The sequence below is a fragment of the Ischnura elegans genome, chromosome 10, assembly GCF_921293095.1.
Source record: "Ischnura elegans chromosome 10, ioIscEleg1.1, whole genome shotgun sequence".
Lineage (NCBI taxonomy): Eukaryota > Metazoa > Arthropoda > Insecta > Odonata > Coenagrionidae > Ischnura > Ischnura elegans.
Window position 1 is genome coordinate 91,667,404 of NC_060255.1, and position 18,590 is coordinate 91,685,993.

The 18,590-nt window shown below is 38.0% G+C and overlaps 1 protein-coding gene across 1 annotated transcript in view; it reads left to right on the plus strand.

Annotated features, from left to right (window-relative positions):
- Window positions 1-18,590, plus strand: part of LOC124167076 (gonadotropin-releasing hormone II receptor-like) — a 244,156-nt gene extending 225,566 nt beyond the window's left edge. Inside the window, exons 3-6 of the mRNA XM_046544869.1 lie at window positions 10,802-10,827; window positions 10,918-11,091; window positions 13,606-13,739; window positions 15,396-18,590. Of these exons, the coding sequence (XP_046400825.1) occupies window positions 10,802-10,827; window positions 10,918-11,091; window positions 13,606-13,739; window positions 15,396-15,834 (773 nt within the window). The 3' untranslated portion in view covers window positions 15,835-18,590. The remainder of the gene's footprint in view (window positions 1-10,801; window positions 10,828-10,917; window positions 11,092-13,605; window positions 13,740-15,395) is intronic.

Here is an 18,590-nt window from a genome sequence, read left to right on the forward strand (position 1 = left end):
AAATGACTGTCTCACGTGTAAGGATTGCACCAGTGAGATCGTGTTTACAATTTTTATAGCCAACTTTGAAATATTCATGGGTCTTCAATTAATCAGAATATCTCCAAAGGTATTTTTCAGGGTGGGATATGGAGGAGGCATAGTGTGCTTACGTGGGGAAAATTTAGCCAAAAATATAATTATTCCTCAAGTAGAAATTTTTTGTTTCCTTTTTTTCAGGTCACTGATTATGAATCTGAAGTAAAAAAGCACATTTCCCTAAAAAATGGAGGATGTTAATTAATATTATTCTGGAAATGGGAATCTGTTCAATTTTTCTATCTCCTTTAAGGGCTATTGATTCAAATCTTGAACGTTTAATGTGTATATATCGTATACATCGAATGGCAACGTTGTTCATTTAATAGCGCATTTATCACGGGCTGATTACAAGTAGAATAAAGAGTACAGGTCAGCTCTTTTGTTGCAAAACACCATAGTTTGGATTCAATACAATACATTTTACCTAGTTGGGTTTGACGGAAAAATCTGTTTTCCTTGCTTGCAAAAATGCATTTCTTTCTTTAAACCGTTGGTCTCGAGTGGAACGGTAGCACCAACGGGCTCGAGTTTACGATTTTCATAGCCAAGTTTGAAAACATTTATTTTTTTGAGGAAGAGTTCTCGGGTTTCCAGCCGGGTCCAAGGGTTTTTCTGCACCGACGTTTCGAAGGCTAAGTCTGCCATCGTCTTCAGGGTGAATTTTATTTCTTGTTCTATTTCCTGTTATGGTGAGGGATTTTTCTTAAGGTAGTCGTAGATTTACGTACACTTTCGCCGGTCCTCTGTAAGCCTGCGAATCTTGATTACTATCAGTAAATCCATAAAATCATAAGCATTTCTATTTCTATTTTTCTATCTACTTTAAGGGCTATTGATTCAAATCTTGAATATTTCGGTCCTCCACCCTGAAGACGATGGCAGACTTAGCCTTCAAAACGTCGAAGCAGAAAAACCCTTGGACCCGGCTGGAAACCCGAAAACTCTTCCTCCTGTCTATTCGCCGGGAAAACCTTAGATCCTTCATAACATTTATTTTTGCCTTCAACGAATCCGAATGCCTTCTTAGCCATTAGTTAGCCGTTGTAAAGTTGGCCGAAAATATAAATGATTCCCCGAAGAATATGAAATTTTGCTCATACTGTTTTTTTCTCGCTCATCTGAAGTTATAATTTATATTTCCCAAAAGCCAAATTTAGGATACAAATTAGTACCTATAACGTTGAAAATTGAAAACTGCTTTATTTTTCCGTCTATTTAAGGGATTATGAATTTGAATAGTGGATGTTGTGTATATATTATACGCTGTACCTTGTATCCTGGTCATAATCTATTTTGATTAGATGACTGATCATGTATCAAACAGTTGTAGGATAATAGCACATTTTTTATGAGCGTAAGCCAAGTCTACGCTTTATTTGGATACTCATCGAGTTATAATAAATTTAATTGGGATTTATAATTTTTTTGTGAACTCATAACTTTAGATACTAATAAATTATGAGAGAATATTCTCATTTTCACATAGTATCCTAATATTTCAATTTTCTAATATTATCTATAAATAAAAGATACGCATCCTCTTTGTCTTCTCATTGCAATAACTTTCCTCCTAAGCGTAGGATGCATGAATATTTTCCATGGTAATTCATGCGAAAGGCCAAATATAAAATGCCAAATATAATATGGCAAAAGCTGTGTTTTCCGAGTGTTCATGCTCGCTAAGTTCCTCGATGTCCACGCTCTCCATTCTCAACGCAGGAAGCTGTTTTTCTTGATGATGGCGTGGAAGGGCTGTCCGATCGGTCGGGGAAAAGTGGAGGTATTATGAGTGTTGACGTTTCCGAAAGCGATAGTCTACGCTGCACGTCCTTCGTCGTCTTCGGCATAACATTTTCACGGTCTTTCGCTGCGTACACAGAACTTAAGTGCGCCTTTGGCGATAAAGGGAGCCCTGTTTGTTCAAGTGACCCCTCTTCTTACCCTCATCCTGCATCATCCACGAGGTTCTCTCCTCTTTGACGTGGGTGGCCCGGGGATGAACTGCTGGCCACCAGCGCGTCCCTCCTTTGTCGCGTACAAGATCAAGTAGTGATAGTAGGGACGATAAAATGGAGAAAATAAGTCAATGCTTTGCTTTCAAAATTTCGGGTTTGATACTTTATTCATTTACACGACGCCTTAAGCGTAGACGTTCAAATAAATTCAGAGGTAAGGAAAGAAAGGGGTAGGAACATATATTAGAAAAAGGACGAGGACAACGGTGCTGTGGTAGATGGAAAAAGCTAGAAATCAGAGGGTAAAAATGGTGACTGGGACACGAACCCAGAACCTCCCGGTTGCCGGCCGGGTGCTCTATCCGGGTGCAGGGTCCCAGTCGGGTAGCATTTTACCCTCTGATTTCTGGCTTTTTCCACCTACCACAGCACCGTTGTCCTCGTCCTTTTTCTATTATATGTTCCTATCCCTTTCTTTCCTTACCTCTGAATTTATTTACGCATATTACCTTACTCTGATATATTGATATGTTGGTATCTATAGTGGACATAAAATGTATCAAAGACTTCGCTTCTAGAAGATATTTTTAGCTGATTTGGCGATTCATCTTCGGCGATAACTGTGTTTGTTAAGTCCTTTTAAGAACAAAACAAAATGTTAAAATTTAAAGAATGCCAGTGGAAATATTGCTTTTACTTATGTATAATACTTCATACATTTTACTTCATCACGCCTGAAATCTTAATGTAGTGGCGTAGATAATGCTTTTTCAAGGGTCACCAGCTGCCAAACACACATGAGTAGTCATCCATGGAATTATGTAAATACAGTTACTAGGCGAAAAAGGCTATTCGGGCTTCCAGCCGGGTGGTCTCCCTGAATAGCCCTGGTGACGGAACCCGACTCGTGTTCCAAAACGTCGGCAGAATGGAGGGAGACCGCCCGGCTGGAAGCCCGAATAGCCTTTTTCGAATATATTCGCCGGGAAAGCATAAGATTTTACTTCACAGTTACTAGGCGTTTGCGAACTAATATGTCCTCATCGCAGTAGCGTGTATGTATGATATCTTAGGAGGAGGCTAGGCTTAATGCTAGGTTTCTGCATCAATAAAAGTTAAAAAGGACTTTCAATCAATGAAAGTTTTGTTGGCTGATTCTCAATAGGGACACTTAATGATATTTTATTTTAAAAGAAATGGAGAGACAAAAAAATTTGTAAGTAAAATCCTACTTGCATATGAGTAAGAAGGGAAGCGTGGTAGTCTAGTGGATAGAGTACTTGGCTGTAGATCGAGGTATCCCGGGTTCAAACCTCGGGTGAAGACTTCTCACGCCCCAAATAAAAATCCTCGAAGTGCGAGGTGGTCCAGGTAAAGGAACTTGCCCCTACACTCTGAACGTATAAATTTCGTATTCCGGGGCGAGCTCTACCCTCACCTAACGAAACCAACCTTCGGGTTGAGTCACGGAATGATTGTGGATAAGAAGTAATGTCATAGATCTTAGGCGGACATGGTGGTAGAAATCAACTCTTCTCCGTACTCAGTTCGAATTCCATGGAATCAAGAAAATAAAGCATAGCAATACATTTCGACGAAAGAATAGGACTTAGAATGGCGAATGAAGCGACAGCCTTTGGAGCTTAGAGCATTGTCGCGAGGTGGTGCCACTTGGGGTGGCACCACCACACTCTTGGGGGCGTATCTCGATAACCGCCGGTCATGATTGGAAAATATTTTAAGTGAAGCATGTCAAATGTCCAATGAGTCTTCCTTTACCAGAGAAAATCAGTTGACCAGCGCCTTTTTATCACCATTCATGTCCGAAAAATAGCCATAAAATACCAAAATTCGCGACTTCATTATAATTATTTTTTATTTATCTCAAATACCCCCGAAAATAGCACAATTAGGCCTTTACTCGGGATAATAAACAATAAAAAACAGAAGATCACTCACATCCATGTCCTGGAAGGGGCAACCGATCCATGCGGGACTCGAACTTGGGACCTCGTTGAATACGATTTGAGTCATCCCGTTATCCAATTGAAATAATATTTTACATGATATGTTTTTGCATCAATTGAAATGTGTTGATGGGGTGTCCGAAAATGAAATCCAAAAATAATGACCACCACAGTCCGACAGAAACGAAAAAATTATGAGAAATATTCTGCCGAACGGATAGGTAGGATAATTCGTTTTTCCCCCGCACGATAAAGGGCTTTAATGAATGATAGGCTTAATTTAGTCAGAACATTTCCTTTTTATGTTTAAACGGCTGGTGTACTAACACCCATGCCTTTTGAAGCAGCTTGCGGGTTAGTATGTAGGCGTAAATTAAAACTTCAAGCTAAAACTTTGCCCCATTTTGTTGTTCCAGGCCCTCAGCGTCCCCCTTATAATCACCACTACCTCTGAGTGCAACTTAAATTCAGCCACTTAATTAGACTTGGGTGGAATCCCGCTTCTCTTTCTTCACGTTTAGACTCCCACAGAGGTCATATGGCCTAGGAATGGAGTGGAGGGAACTAGATACGCCTCCAGGGAATAGTGAAACCACGGTCTTGAAGGGTAACGCCTCTACTCTAAGCGTTATGGTCTCATAGTACTGCTGTCCCCATTCAATTGTTTTCGCGCCTCTGTTTTGCGGCAAAGCAAACGCTCCAACTCGCCGACCAGAGAATGGAGTTCGCCTCGGAGTTGATAGCCCTGTCCTTGCGGTCACGTACGTTATGGTTGTGCGAGGGAGAAAGTGGGGAAAGGTTCGTGAAAGCGTTTGCCTAGACTCTCAGCTTGCGTGGGCGGAGATTTTATTACGGTTTCCCTCGCCCACGATTAGGAATATGAGTGGGTGTGCACTCAAGAAAATTAAAAAAAGTAGCAGAAAAAGTGGAAAATGGATAATATAACCCACCAAAATTAAAAAAAAGAGGATCTTAAAGTCGGCCTCTAAGTGTGTTTTCAACCACCACGCATTTAATTGGGTTTACAAAAGTCGCCACTCGTGCCGCTGAAGGACAAAATGATCCGAGTTTCTCGGAGAATAAGGTATAATTAAGGGCGTTGACCGTAATTTATATTTGTCCATATAAATTGTATAATTTGTCCATAATTTATACTTTGTTCTTTGTTTATTTTAAGTTTTCAAACGACCATGTATTTAAAAAATATCTTGTATGCTCATGTATTTATCCCTTCAGATTTGTTTTCTCATTGTTTGTTTTGTCACGTAACGGATTCATAATGATGATGTTTCAGAATATTATATATATTTTCTTTGTTTTCTGGCTTGTTTCGTATTTAATTTTAAAGGAAGGTTGCTTCCATGCTGTTTTTATTACCATTGAAGCTACCCAAAGCTAATTTTATTTGTGTTGTTAAAAAATGTGTGCATTTAAGTTTGGAGTAATAAATTCATTCATTCATACAGATAACGATTTAATCTTTCAAATTCATAAAAGTTTAATGCTATTCGTCGGAATTACCTTGAGAAAAACGAGGGTATGCAATAGGGAGTGGAGGAGATAAGACATACTCGCTGAAAAGAAAAAGGTTAAGACTTGTAACCTGAGCACTGAACGAAAACGAATAGTCTGGAATACCTTTTAAAAATGTGAGATGAAACTGCATTCTGTTATATTATTCTGCTACGAGTGCTGTAACTTGTAGAGTGATATAAAAATCGCAAGCGAATTATGCGGTCTAGAACTTAACTAGAAAACGTTTCCATGGAGCCCGTTAATCTCTCGCGGAAATATTAAAAAAGAGGACCATTATGTCGGTCTGAATGTGTTGTCAACCATCGCACATGTAAATTGGTTTACAAAAGTCGCCACTCTCGTGGCAGACGGGAAAATTCTTCCGAGTTTCTCGGAGAAATGAGAAATAATTAAGGGTGTTGATCGAAATGTATATAATGATATGATCCATCAAGTTCATAAAAGCTAAATGCTATTCGCTGTAAGTATTATCAAGTAACATTATACTGCAAAATATTGGAAAAATGTGGATCGCATTGCACTTATCACCGCGCCGCGGACATTTTTGAAAACCGGCCAAAATGTGACCGAAGTAGCAACAGAATTAATATTTCAATGAGATGGAATTGAGCCTCCTCTATACAGTTCTCTTGTTTTAACCACAGCTGCCGAAAAACAGGGTTGTCACGCATGCGTATTTGACGCCGTAGGCTCTTTTCAGATCGATCTATAGCCTCACCTACGGAAACCAACCTTCAGGTTGAAGCACTGAGTGAGTGGCTACATTGGGGGATTGTTTAGGAGCTTGCCGCGGAAAATATCATCAAATACCGTATCTGTTTAATTTCAGAATTTATGTTGAACTTACTGCTACTGCGGCTTTTAACTAGGTAGTTTGAATCTCCCGAAATTCATTCATTGAAATATTAACGTTAAGTACTCTATAGTTTCATTTAAAACGACTTAATTTATCTTTTATATCTCTTAATTCTAACAATGCGTTAATAATGTAAATGTAATGGAGCACGAAAAAATTGGAATACCTTTGGAAATGTTTTCGGCAAAGCGGAAGATTTCAAGAAGCAGTTTCAATAATTTGGAATTTTCCTTGATTTTTAAAGATTGGAATGTTAAGTGAACACACAAGACCGATTCTTCATTAATCAATGCAGAATTTTTGGCAAAGGTTCCTGGTTACATGTGTCTTATGAAAAGATTTAGAATTTGGAATGAAGGCTTCCGCGGAGTGGTGTCGATGAGTTCGCTGCTTTCAGCTTCTCTCCCGCGTCTGCGACGCTAAAGCAAATTGCAACGTTTTCGAAACATCTCGTCGCCTGAGATGAACAGACGCGAGAGAGAACCTTTTCGCAGAAAGCAGCCATTCACAGTTTTAGAATTTTCCTGTAGAAACGGAGGTGTTTTCCTTTTTGATTTTTGCGTTGATTAGCACATGTTATTGCCTGTTATCAAAACGCGTATGATTATGGTCACCTGCGTAATTTTTCTAAATTATTGTTACTTCTTCTCAGCTAGAACAATCAATCCTCCTTTTTTCCAAACTCTTAGTTTTGTACTGCGTTTTGATGTCATGATTTTCGGTAACGGTTCCTGATTGGACAATTTCTAACACCCTTCACTTTCCGTACAGTATCTCGTAAGTTCTCAGACGTTGAGTTAAAAGTTACGGTAGGCTCTGAGGATTTGGTAGGGGATAGTTGAAGCGGAGAAGATAACTAAAAGGTATGAGAGAAGTTTCGCCATTCAGGAGGGAAGGCGGAAAAAGTGCGGAGATCTGGAGTCATGACTCTCTCGGCTGTTGAATCTGCGTGGCTTGGGTCACGTACGTCGCTCCAAAGGTCCAGCGGATGCTGGGTGGTGGAAGGATTGCCGAGAGGGTTGTGTTGAAACCCTGTGCGCATCACACCGGCTTGGAAACGGGGAAAGATATGCCGTGGGTTTTGCCTAAAATTTATGGCTCACGGATGCGGGGAACGTGACATCGTTGAGGGAGGTACTACACGGTGTGAAGGACGGGAAATGATAAGCTAGGTTTGTGGAAAGGAAGAGAAATGCGTGGATGCTGGCCCCTAATTTCTTCATTCTCGTAAGGCTGCCGGCTGAGGGAAAAGGGTACGTTTCAGAGTCAGACGCAAAACTTGGGGTTCTGTCAACAATACGGTGAAAACAAACGTTTTACGCACTGATATTTTAAATTCACTCTTTCAGAATTGAAGAAAATACTGCGGGTGTTATAGACATTATACCACTTTCAAGGTGAAGTATCACTTTGCGGCTTCAAAGTGACGTCCAAATATGTTTCCACTGTGTTAATACTGTGAGTAGTTGAATGCCACTCACAAAGTTGAAGATCAAGTTCTCTGCATGGTACTAGCTTGATATTTATTTTCTGTACTTCATGTATTTTTTGTGAAAAATTGTACATTTCAATTGGAAAGACTTTTATGCGACAGAGGATAATTTCGAGCATAATTTGGGAACATGCACACTGTGGAGCAATAGAAATTGGTAGTAATCCTTCACATTTTAATTTAGAGACCAACTAGGTTTGTTACATACATAAATGACTCCCTTTTAAATCACAAGGTTTTGGAGAAAATATATATTCGACTATTTTCTGCTTTCTTTACCTTTAATCCGAAGGCATTTAGCTTCGTTTGCTTTTCCTTCCTCTTTTCTACTTGAAATTGATGGTTGACGGAATCACATTTCAAACTGACCTGCTTCTTTAACCCGCAATTCGTCATCTGCATAATTAGTAGGTTTTTTCCTCCTTAAGGAAAAAAAAACATTAAATCTTAGTGAACAGCTATCCATATCGTTTTTTTTGTCCTGAACTTGCATTTGTTCCTATTATTGATTTGATGGGCAAGTCAACTTATTTTGTTTTAGGGTTATCATTGAAATTTTCAGGATTTCCTTCTCTCACTAAATCATCAATTTGATTTCATTAAGTGAGTGTTGATGTTTTGAGTTCAACTGATGCAGTAATAATCGTGAACAACGGAGAAAGACTTTCTGAGAAGTGTAACTGAATTGAGTCATTGGCAGTGAAGATTTCAAGGTTCATTGGGGTTATGCAGTTATTGATTCTCACTTAGTTAAGTATGTTCACCCACAACTTAGCTGTGACATGAAGAGAGAGATTTTGGGGAGTTTAGCAATCAAGTCGCAGAAGATACTTTCAGAAGCTAACTCCGAGCAATTCTTTTTCGAGGTCTTGTCATATAATTACCATAAACTTTCGGTGCCCCTTTGTTGATTCGCCTCATTAATGTCACGCATAAATTGCCCAAAAAATGTTTGAAAACCTTTCAAGTTTTGCATTCTTAAGGAAAAATAAATTGCTATTAAGCTAGACATACTTAAAATATATTGCGTGATGGTAAATAGGCCTCAACTATTTTCTGCAATGGAAAAAATAGTCGATTGACATTTGAGTTCCTCGAGCTCAACTAGAATTTAGTTGGGATAGGACTGAAATTCTTGGAATTTCCTTATAGGCAGCCGCTATGACAAATATTCCACTGGTTCCACTCACTCCTACTATGTTGAGATACACAAGTTTTGCGAATTTGTAATTCCAAAATCATATGCGCTCCTTGTGTGGCATTCGACCTTAATGTGTGATTCAAAGAGTAGTCCCTCACAATAGTTATTATTTCGTAGCAAAAATCAATAAAGGTTTAATTTTTCCAACTAATTTGATCTCCACATTTATTCTGGAGTCATTAAATTTCTGGAAACATTGCTTTTAGCTGTTTTTTTCCTGTGTTCCCTACGCCTGAAAACGCTTACGTTGAGTTGTAGTGATAACATACGGGATTTGGTGATTAATCGTGCCGGGGCATTGTCCATGGCGGATCAATATCGGATTTCTGTCCGGACTAATGCCTAAATCATGACGAGGTTATCATTCAGGTATTACCTCGTTGTATAACCCTCATCCGATTGCAACCGCATCCATATTAAATCGGTAAATTACGAGCAAAATGTTACTTTCTTCTACTTTTAGCTAACGTTAAAAAAAAAACTAAATTTTGCGTCTGCGACACTAAAAAAGCTCATTTGTGGTCGGTATATTTCGAGGGAATGAAAAAAAGAAAGTATGGCGTACCTATTAGATTTATGACAATGTTCCTTGCAATCAATGAATTTTTATATCGTTCATTATGATTGATTTTTTTAGCATAAAGTAATTATACAGCAGAAGTGTGTTCTAAAGTGACAAGTGTATACTTGTTGTTCTGAAAATAATTAGTTCACCATTCTGGACTCCTTTCACGGATATGTAGACCGTCTCTGGAAATACCTTAACATCTCTTTTTTCATATACATAAGGTATGAGCAAGGATAAGAACGTGGAGATCTGATCACCTATTCTTGCCGTGGAGTTATTGTGTACCCACTTCTATAGATTAGATAATGAATAGCTATGAAGAGAGCTTCATTGCTTTGGGATAAATCTAGACTCGGCCACCTCTTTTTTTTGCTGGAGAAAATCGCACTTTATCACATTCCAGGCATTTCTGTACCTTTGTGGCTTGGGTAAAACAATATTCGTTGCAAAGAGAAGTCACCCGCGGTTAAAATGCGGTTATCGCGATGTTTTCCCCCCCTTCCGAGTTTTTTTTTACCTCATATGATTTCTGCGGTGCATGTAAATTATTTTGAAAATTGGCGTCACAAAATTACACTCGCCTAACTACGTCAATTGCGGAAAATTTGTGAATTGCATGCTACTTACAGCGTTGCGATCTATTTGAAAACTTAGGACACGTTGCCATTTTCTGGTGTTTCCCATATATTGGCCCCACGGTAAGTTAAAGATGGCCTCGGACTTACTCTTTAATTTAATTCTACTGCATTTGTGACAGTGCTTATCAATTTACAATGAAGTTATCCTCATTCATCGTTTTCATGCCATTAAATTTTGGATATGCTCCATCGGATAGTTACTTAAACCTCGATTTGCGTTAACTTCGTATATTACGCGCTGGTAAAAGCAAATTTATAATTCCAGTTAATTTATTCATGTTTTATTTACTCTAATAACAGCAAAACAGTAAGCAGTATGGCAAGCTTGTCCCAGCATTGTTGGAAAACCTTTATTATTTAAGCATTGTTGTTTGCGCTATTTAACATCGCCTTAATATTTTTTGAAAATATTATAATTACCTTCTGGTTTCACACTGCTAGTGGACAAGATGTCCTCTGTTCGCGCAGTGTTAGTCAGTTGTCTTATATTCTATTTTTTTATTTCAGGGAGTGAGAAGGTGTTCAAGGCGGAGGTTGGCACGGAGGAGCAGCAGCAGTTGGGGGGTGCGAGGGGCGGGGGTCGGGGGCCGGTGGGGGTGAGGCAGTCGGGGGCGGAGGAGAAGAGGGGCCGCGGACCCCGCTCCCACCCCACCGACGTCAACCGCTGTCGCCTCATGCGCCGCGCCAAGATCAAGTCCCTGCGCATCTCCGTGGTCATCGTGGTCGCGTTCGTCGTCTGGTGGACACCATACTACACCATGATGATCATCTTCATGTTCCTCAACCCGGGAAAGAGAGTGAGTGTTTGCTGTTTCAAGTCCGTCTTCTTTTGACCCATTTCCGTCTACCGTAGCCATGTGGCTATACCCCACTGCGCTGGAAAATGAGCATCTTGATGAAAAAATGCGCACTGCTTCGTTTTAAGTTGTCACAAATATGCTGCAAAAAGTTTTTTCATCAACAGAACCCATTTATTAATTTCTTTTTGAGCTGGTAGATATAATCCCACTTGCTGAAACAGACGGATGCAAATTAGAATTTCGAGATGAACGCTCAGTCTTGAATAAGTTGCAATTTTTACAAAAGTAAATATAGAAGGACATTGAAGTGATGATTTTAACTTTCCTCCATACAAAACTATGCTTTTCCTGAAAATCCACCGACTTTTTTTTCTGGTAGACAATAAGTCACATTAGATTTGACCCCGTTACCACCCACGTGGCCACTATCGTTCAGAGAAAACTGTTTTATGAATGCATCACCAAAATATTTAAAAGGAAAAATTTAGACGGCCGTAGGCGCGAATTATCATCGAAATAGCTAGTAAAAAGTTTTACAGGCATATATGAGAGCGCAATGCTGATTAAATTAGATATTGCTAATAGAAATCCATTCCGAATTTCCTCAAATGTATTTCTGCACTAGTTTTTTTGCTGTCACTTCAACAAATTTAAGTGTTTTGGTGACAATAAATCGCGTCATGCGAGCGTATATTTTAATCATAATGGGGTGCTCTCATTAAATTAAAAAGGTAATTTTTTTACATGTCTAGATAAATTGATTAAATTTATTAACGAATGCGAAATGTGACCTCATAATTCTCAATACTCTTGTTGATAGAGAGCTTCAAAGTTCGCAAAAATTACTAAATTCTTTCGCGCTACAAGAACGCTCTGTGACGTCAGAATGCGAGTAAGCAGATTCGCTCCATGGCAATAACAAAACAGTAACGACGATGATAAACATCTACGATGATACTCATTCATAACTTTAAGGGTGTGTGGAAAAAGTTGTGAATAGTTTAGTATGTTTACAGTGCGTGCATTGCGCAATGGTTGACTCCGACTTCGAAAAGACGCATTCTGGGAGCATTCTGAAGGTAGATTAAATTAGTAATTTTCTAATACTGTGGATAAGGATGATGAAAAAGTAATAAGCGCTATTTGTCAAGACTGTGCTGCATCTTCCAGTATGCATACATTCTTTAAACCTGTCAATTATTCAGGATAAATATTTCACATGACTGATGATGATATTGACATATAAAAAAATAAATTGTACAGAGAGATACATAGCTTTTACTAAGACTGGGACAAATAGTCTGCTCTCTACTGGCATCACGTAAACGTATTTTTTACTGGACTCTGACGTCACGATCAGCCAACATGGCGATGGGCCGTTTGGACCGCAAGATTCATAGACAATTTTCAAATTGGAGTTTTACTAATAATACGCAGGTTAGAGAAGAATTGCTTTCATTGTTATTTTCAGCACGAAGGATATTTGTTTATCGCATAATCATCCATTTTCAGTGGAATTCCTCATTAGGAATTTTTACCACGCATTTCCATGAATCGTGAGTGAGAAAGTATTAGTTCCATATACGCACTTAGAAATGTTTTCGAAAACGGTGTCCACTGTTAATTTAACTTATTTATTTTTATGGCAACTATAGGCTACTAAAAGCTGTGGAAAATGTGCGCATGTGCTAGTGCATGGACCATGGTAATATCGTAATACTGTTCTACAAATATGCTCCTCAACCTAGGGATCAAATTCCGCCAAGAATAACAAGAAAATTAATATTAATGAGGCAGTAAGAACTGCTTTATTTAATTTTTCTCCATCTGGAATCTGTTCAAATACCTTGTTCGTTGAAGTTATCTCGGAAAAAACTCTCATGCAACGTAAAGCATTTATAAAGTTTCCTCTATCTACTATACTATACTATATCAGGTGAGTTGGTGAGGCACGGTCAATGTTTAAATTATTAGCACTGGAATCGTGAGGGTCAAGGACTTTGATGGTTATATCGTGATCGTAAAATATCTTAGCCACCCATTGATTCATTTTGTATGCATGTAATTGAGTATCTGCATATGATGGTCTTCGGGCTTGAGACATGTGAGCCCCTGTGTAGCGAATCTCAGCACATATTTAGTTGTATGTAGAAATATTTAGTGTATAAAACTTACCAATTATCGATAAAAACTTTTTTTAAGTTGCTGTTTCTTTAACCCATCAACCCTGTTTTATTTGAAATTAATGTATTGATTTTTGTAGTGCCTAGTACCCTATTTTAACCAAAGGAAGCCTAGGTGTTTAAACAAAAACTACTTCATATTTCGGCTTCACTCTTGCAACGGCATAAAAAACACATTTACATAGTTTTACACAGTTTCACTGTCACAAACGTCTACACTGATCACGCTAGTGTAGCATGCAGCTTCCTAGTAGTTTAATTGAGTATTTTAGTATCGGATGTTGGTTGGTTGCTTTAATTGACTTGTCTTCTTTGCTTGGATTTTCAGTTAAGTGAAGACTTGCAGTCGGGTATTTTCTTTTTCGGGATGTCAAACAGTCTTGTCAACCCTTTAATATACGGAGCATTTCATCTATGGAGGCCAAGTGGTCACAAGAGTAGCTACAGATCAACAGGGTTTAAGTAAGTACTTTTTCACTTTATGAATTTCTTTGTGTGTTTCAGTTGATGGCTTGACTACAATGACGGCTATACATTAATGGCATGGCAATGATTTAGTGTTTTCCACCAGATCTGTCACTTGTAAGTGGTTAATATTTTCATAGCCTTAATTTATGTAGAGGTAACAAACGTATTTACGACATAATTTAGGTTTTGATCGTCTAAACATTTGCATTTAGGGAAGACCAATAGTTTCTAAATTATCTTGCAGGACTGAGAAGCGAAATTATGTTAAAAGTTAACTTTACAATATTCACGGAAGGAAAAAATTGATACGTGAAATTATCAACTACTCAGATTTGAATTGTTTATTCGCTAGTGCCAATTTTCCGGGAGTTCTACTTGGTGCTCCCCCAATTTTAAATTTATGGTGACTGCGAAGTTTCACCTCTCTTTCTCATTTTCATCCGTGAAGCATCCTAGATACATATAATTGGAATTCCAAACCCTGACCTGAGTTATCCAAAACAATCTTCCATTGGGGAAGTTGTTTGTGTATCCCATCAAAGCTGTGGAACGATTTGCCGAAACAGATAAAAGACAGTGCATCACAGGAAATATTTAAGAAAAGGATTGTCACCCGCCTACTTTCTTGCTACCCATGAACGCATCATGTAATCATAAATTGATTCATCTGATTCACTGATTCACATAAATTGATTCACTGATCATGTAATTTAATAATCATTTATCTGCTCATTAATGTGATTAATACCTAGTGCTGTGTTGGAAGTAGTAATCTAGTTCTTGTTTCATTTGTTAAGCTAAATTTCCTTTTTTAAGGTTGTGCTATTTATTTCTTGGTATGTTTGATATTCATCTGTTAGAAAAAGAAATTATTCTTTTCCAGTTTTACTATGTTAATTCCAGTTTACTATGTTAATTGTACTGCTTACCACTTTAACGAATTCTATGTTCCAAAGGAGCTAAAACTCCTAGAGCAATAAATGAGTTAATAATTAATTACTCAGGCCAATAATGAAACATCTTTTTTTACTGAAAATGCCTTATTCTTATGTTTTAAAATTTGCTGAATCCAAATATGATGGTTCTAAAGTTGTATCACCCACCATTTATTCACATTTTACTGTTAAATTTATGAAATCAAGCAATTTTTTTAGAATTTTACAGCTTTTTTTATAGTTATAATAAAATTGAAAAAGTAGGTCTAATGAACGAAGATAATGAGGGATTAAAGTTGGTACTTCACTGAGAAGTTCAGCGAGCGATTCATCGCAGAAAAAGCTACACAAGAACCTTAAAGGAAAAAAAGAAAAAGAAAGAAAGTGTAGAAAGGGAAAGAAAATGTAGACCAATTCCAGTTGACAAGTGAACCCTGTATTATCACGCTGTAGTAAATACAAACAATTTTATGATATAACACAGTGTTTCATTGATTTCCCTGTATACTGTATGGGGGTATTATACTAAATATTAAATACATATTGCTTGGAAACTATGGGTGATACAAAAAACCTAAGGCCAGGTTTGGATTCGGCACATAAAAATCTACAAAGATCAGGTATTAAAATAAAAAAAAGTTTTCAAACAAAATTTTTTGTTGGCCTGTGTTATAATTCGTGCTCAAATGTTCTAACGTGGTTCTCGTTTTTCCAGCTCAGTAAATTTCAGCCGCGAGGGATCCACGAGGAGAAGCACGGCTACCAACGTGAGCATACTCAACCGCACGGCATCGCGGAAGAAAGCGACCGCGTCTTCCATGCCGCCAACGGCCGCCAGCATGTCAGTTCCCCGCCTTCTTGAAGAGGAGGCCGCGCTGGTCGCCTCCCCCAACAATACACCACTGCAACAATTGGATGAGCTTGGAGTGAGGCATCCGAGGCACCATCATCACCACCACCACCACATGAAGAGGCACCACGGCAGGTCGAGAAGGCACAGGAGCTCGAAGCAACCCGTGGGAGGTGACGGGAACATATTGTTAGTGTCGTCGCACAGGAGAAAAAGTAACTCCAGCAACGGGATGAGTTCGAGTGAAACGCAAAGGGACAGCAGTAAGAGTATCGACTGTGAGATTACGATAAATGGGTCGTAGTGTGAGACGACTTCTTGAATGCGGGATAAATTTTGTCGGGAGTTCAACCGGGTTTGATGGTCCAAGACTAGCGGCGTTTAAAGGGCCTTAACTATTTCAGACGACTCGGTTTTTCGGTTATCAGTTTTACCGGTTCATGAGCTAAGAACCGGAATCATAATAAATCCGTAATGATTCGGAACAAATATGCTCAAAAATCAATCTGAAACTTTCTCGAGGATAGTAACTCAGTATACATTTTGTATAAAGATTAACAATTATTGTTGAATAAGTTGAATTTGGCCATTTAATTATCGGCTCGTTCCTCGTTTTCACCAGGTCTTGAAATAAGAACTGGAATAAGAAACCAAGCCGTAAATAATAGTCACCAATTTTCTACAACTTCAATTTGAAACTTTTTTACAAGGATAATTTACATTGAAAATTCTTAATTATCGCTAGAGTTTATGAAATCAATCATTTGTTTGATAACTTTATGCAATATTATTGCTAATTTTTGGTGTACAATAAGAAAAATCATTCGTTGTCCATATTATTAATTATCTTCTGAAAATAATACAATGAAAATGATTCGATTGATTTAGAACCAAGTACCGGAATCGGAACCGAAAGAATTATCGAACCAACCATATTTAAAATATTTTCATATCGATTCAGGGATTCTAGGACTATTCGCCGGGATGGCAGGAGGAACTAACTTTTTACTTTAAGTGACTTATTTGTTCTCAATCCAGTTTTCGCGGACAATCGCCATTCTCAAAAAAGTTAATAAAACGAGAGCGTCCTTCATGTACCGTAGTATGACTTTGTGACAAGACTTGCACGTTTTCACTCATACACCGATCAATTTATAACGTAAACTGAAACGGATGACGTCCTAAGATAGCTTCAACCTCCCTTTAAAAGATTACGTCTTTAAAAGTCTGTATTTTTAATATGAACAGTTATAAAAAGGGAAAACGTTTGTTACAAAATAACCCCACGTGGTGAGAAAGGAGTTTAATGCCGAGAGTAAGGGAGTGAAAGACACATTTACTTCATTGATGGAGCTGATCGTATTTTACAAATTAAGTGTCTTCTATTGCCCAATTAATTTTGTCGATTCCGGAACTTGAATTTCTGCGTCTAACTGTATCGCTGTAAAAAAGTTAAGCCAGAAAACCATTAGACGAGCGGTCGCGACGCAAGATTTAAAGTACGAAAAATGGACCCCTTGTCACCAAGTCACCCCACCAGTCACTAAGTCACCCCATTCTACGGTATTTACCTACTGAGAATAGTGACACTATTCACCGTAACCGGCCGAGGAAGAGTAAACCATGAGGAAAAATAAAGGGATTTGCAAGCAAGTACTACGCCAATATTCATGGCCTATCTTGCCCGGTTGAAATCTTTAAAAAATTTCCCCAACATTAATTAATTCCCCGGTAAAGCGCAGTATCTTTTCACCTTCTGTTGAGGGCATTTTGCATAGTTTTTTATGCGTGTTAAAAAAACTGTCTTAATTTCAGCACATTTTATGTGTGCTTCAGTGTGTTTTATTTTTCTTGCATCAAGAATAATGTGTTTTTTAATGTTGTAGAAAGGAATGTATTCTATTTGGATGCACGTGATGAACGTGTATTTTTTCTTGTATCAAGAGAAAGGAGTTTCATGTGGAATGCAACGGAGTCACAGACATTGATCGTATTTTACAAATTGAGTGTCTTCTCATTGCCTAATTAATTTTGTCGATTCAGGGACGTGAATTTATGTGTCCAACTGTATCGCAGTAAAAAGGTTACACCAAAAAAGCCATTAAAATTCAGGATCCCGTATAGCGTAGTAGACTGTGAGGAATAATAGAGGTCCATGCTAGGATCATTGGTTCAGGGATTTTTTTAATGGCAATTCATTAAATATCATCGCCATCATATTCATTCGGCAGGCCCGAAATATTAAACGCATATGTTCTGTCTATTAATTCCAATTGATCCATTCTTCCTTGTTTCTATCTATTTCATAGTATTTATTTCTACTTTCTACTAATGTATCTACTTTCCATTCCCATGATGATAACATCTTCAGGACTTCCCGGCCGAAATTAACGGACACATTTCAATTTTATAACGTTAAAATTACTTGAAAACTTGGTGTTGTTTGTATTAAATGCAACCTCCATCTGAATTGTACAAAGTTGTAGTCTTAAAGGCTAACCACCGAAATATTTCACACTCTGCGAAGATGGTCTATTTAATTTTTTAGAAAAATCTCCTCTTTAGCTATCTCGTCGTCATGAAACATGGGAAGAGCGGCTATGTGCGGTATTATTTCTTTATTTAATCTCATTCAAAAAATAAATATCCTCAAGTGTTCTCGTTCCTCCCATCGTGAGGATATGGCATCTAAGTATTGGATCGTTATATAGAAAGCTATTTTAACTTTAACTGTAGAATTATTTTACCATGTCTGCACAAGAATTATTGGTGTCTACTCGAATGACTCAGTATTTCGGTTAGGCGGAGAGTTTTTATGTGAAGAGATAGTGTTTATGTGGTATTAAAAGTGATCCTTCAAATGCAGATGATCTATAATTTTAGCTATCGAAATTGTGTGGAAAGAGCTGCTGATGCTTCCATGTTACTAGTTTATGAACTGATGAACCTATCATCAATTGGGTAAAACAATGACTATTTGTCGAGTGAACTATTCTTTTGAAGGAGTGAATATAAAATTCTTTTCATAAAAGTTCTCACTGTGGGTAAATAAAACCTCAT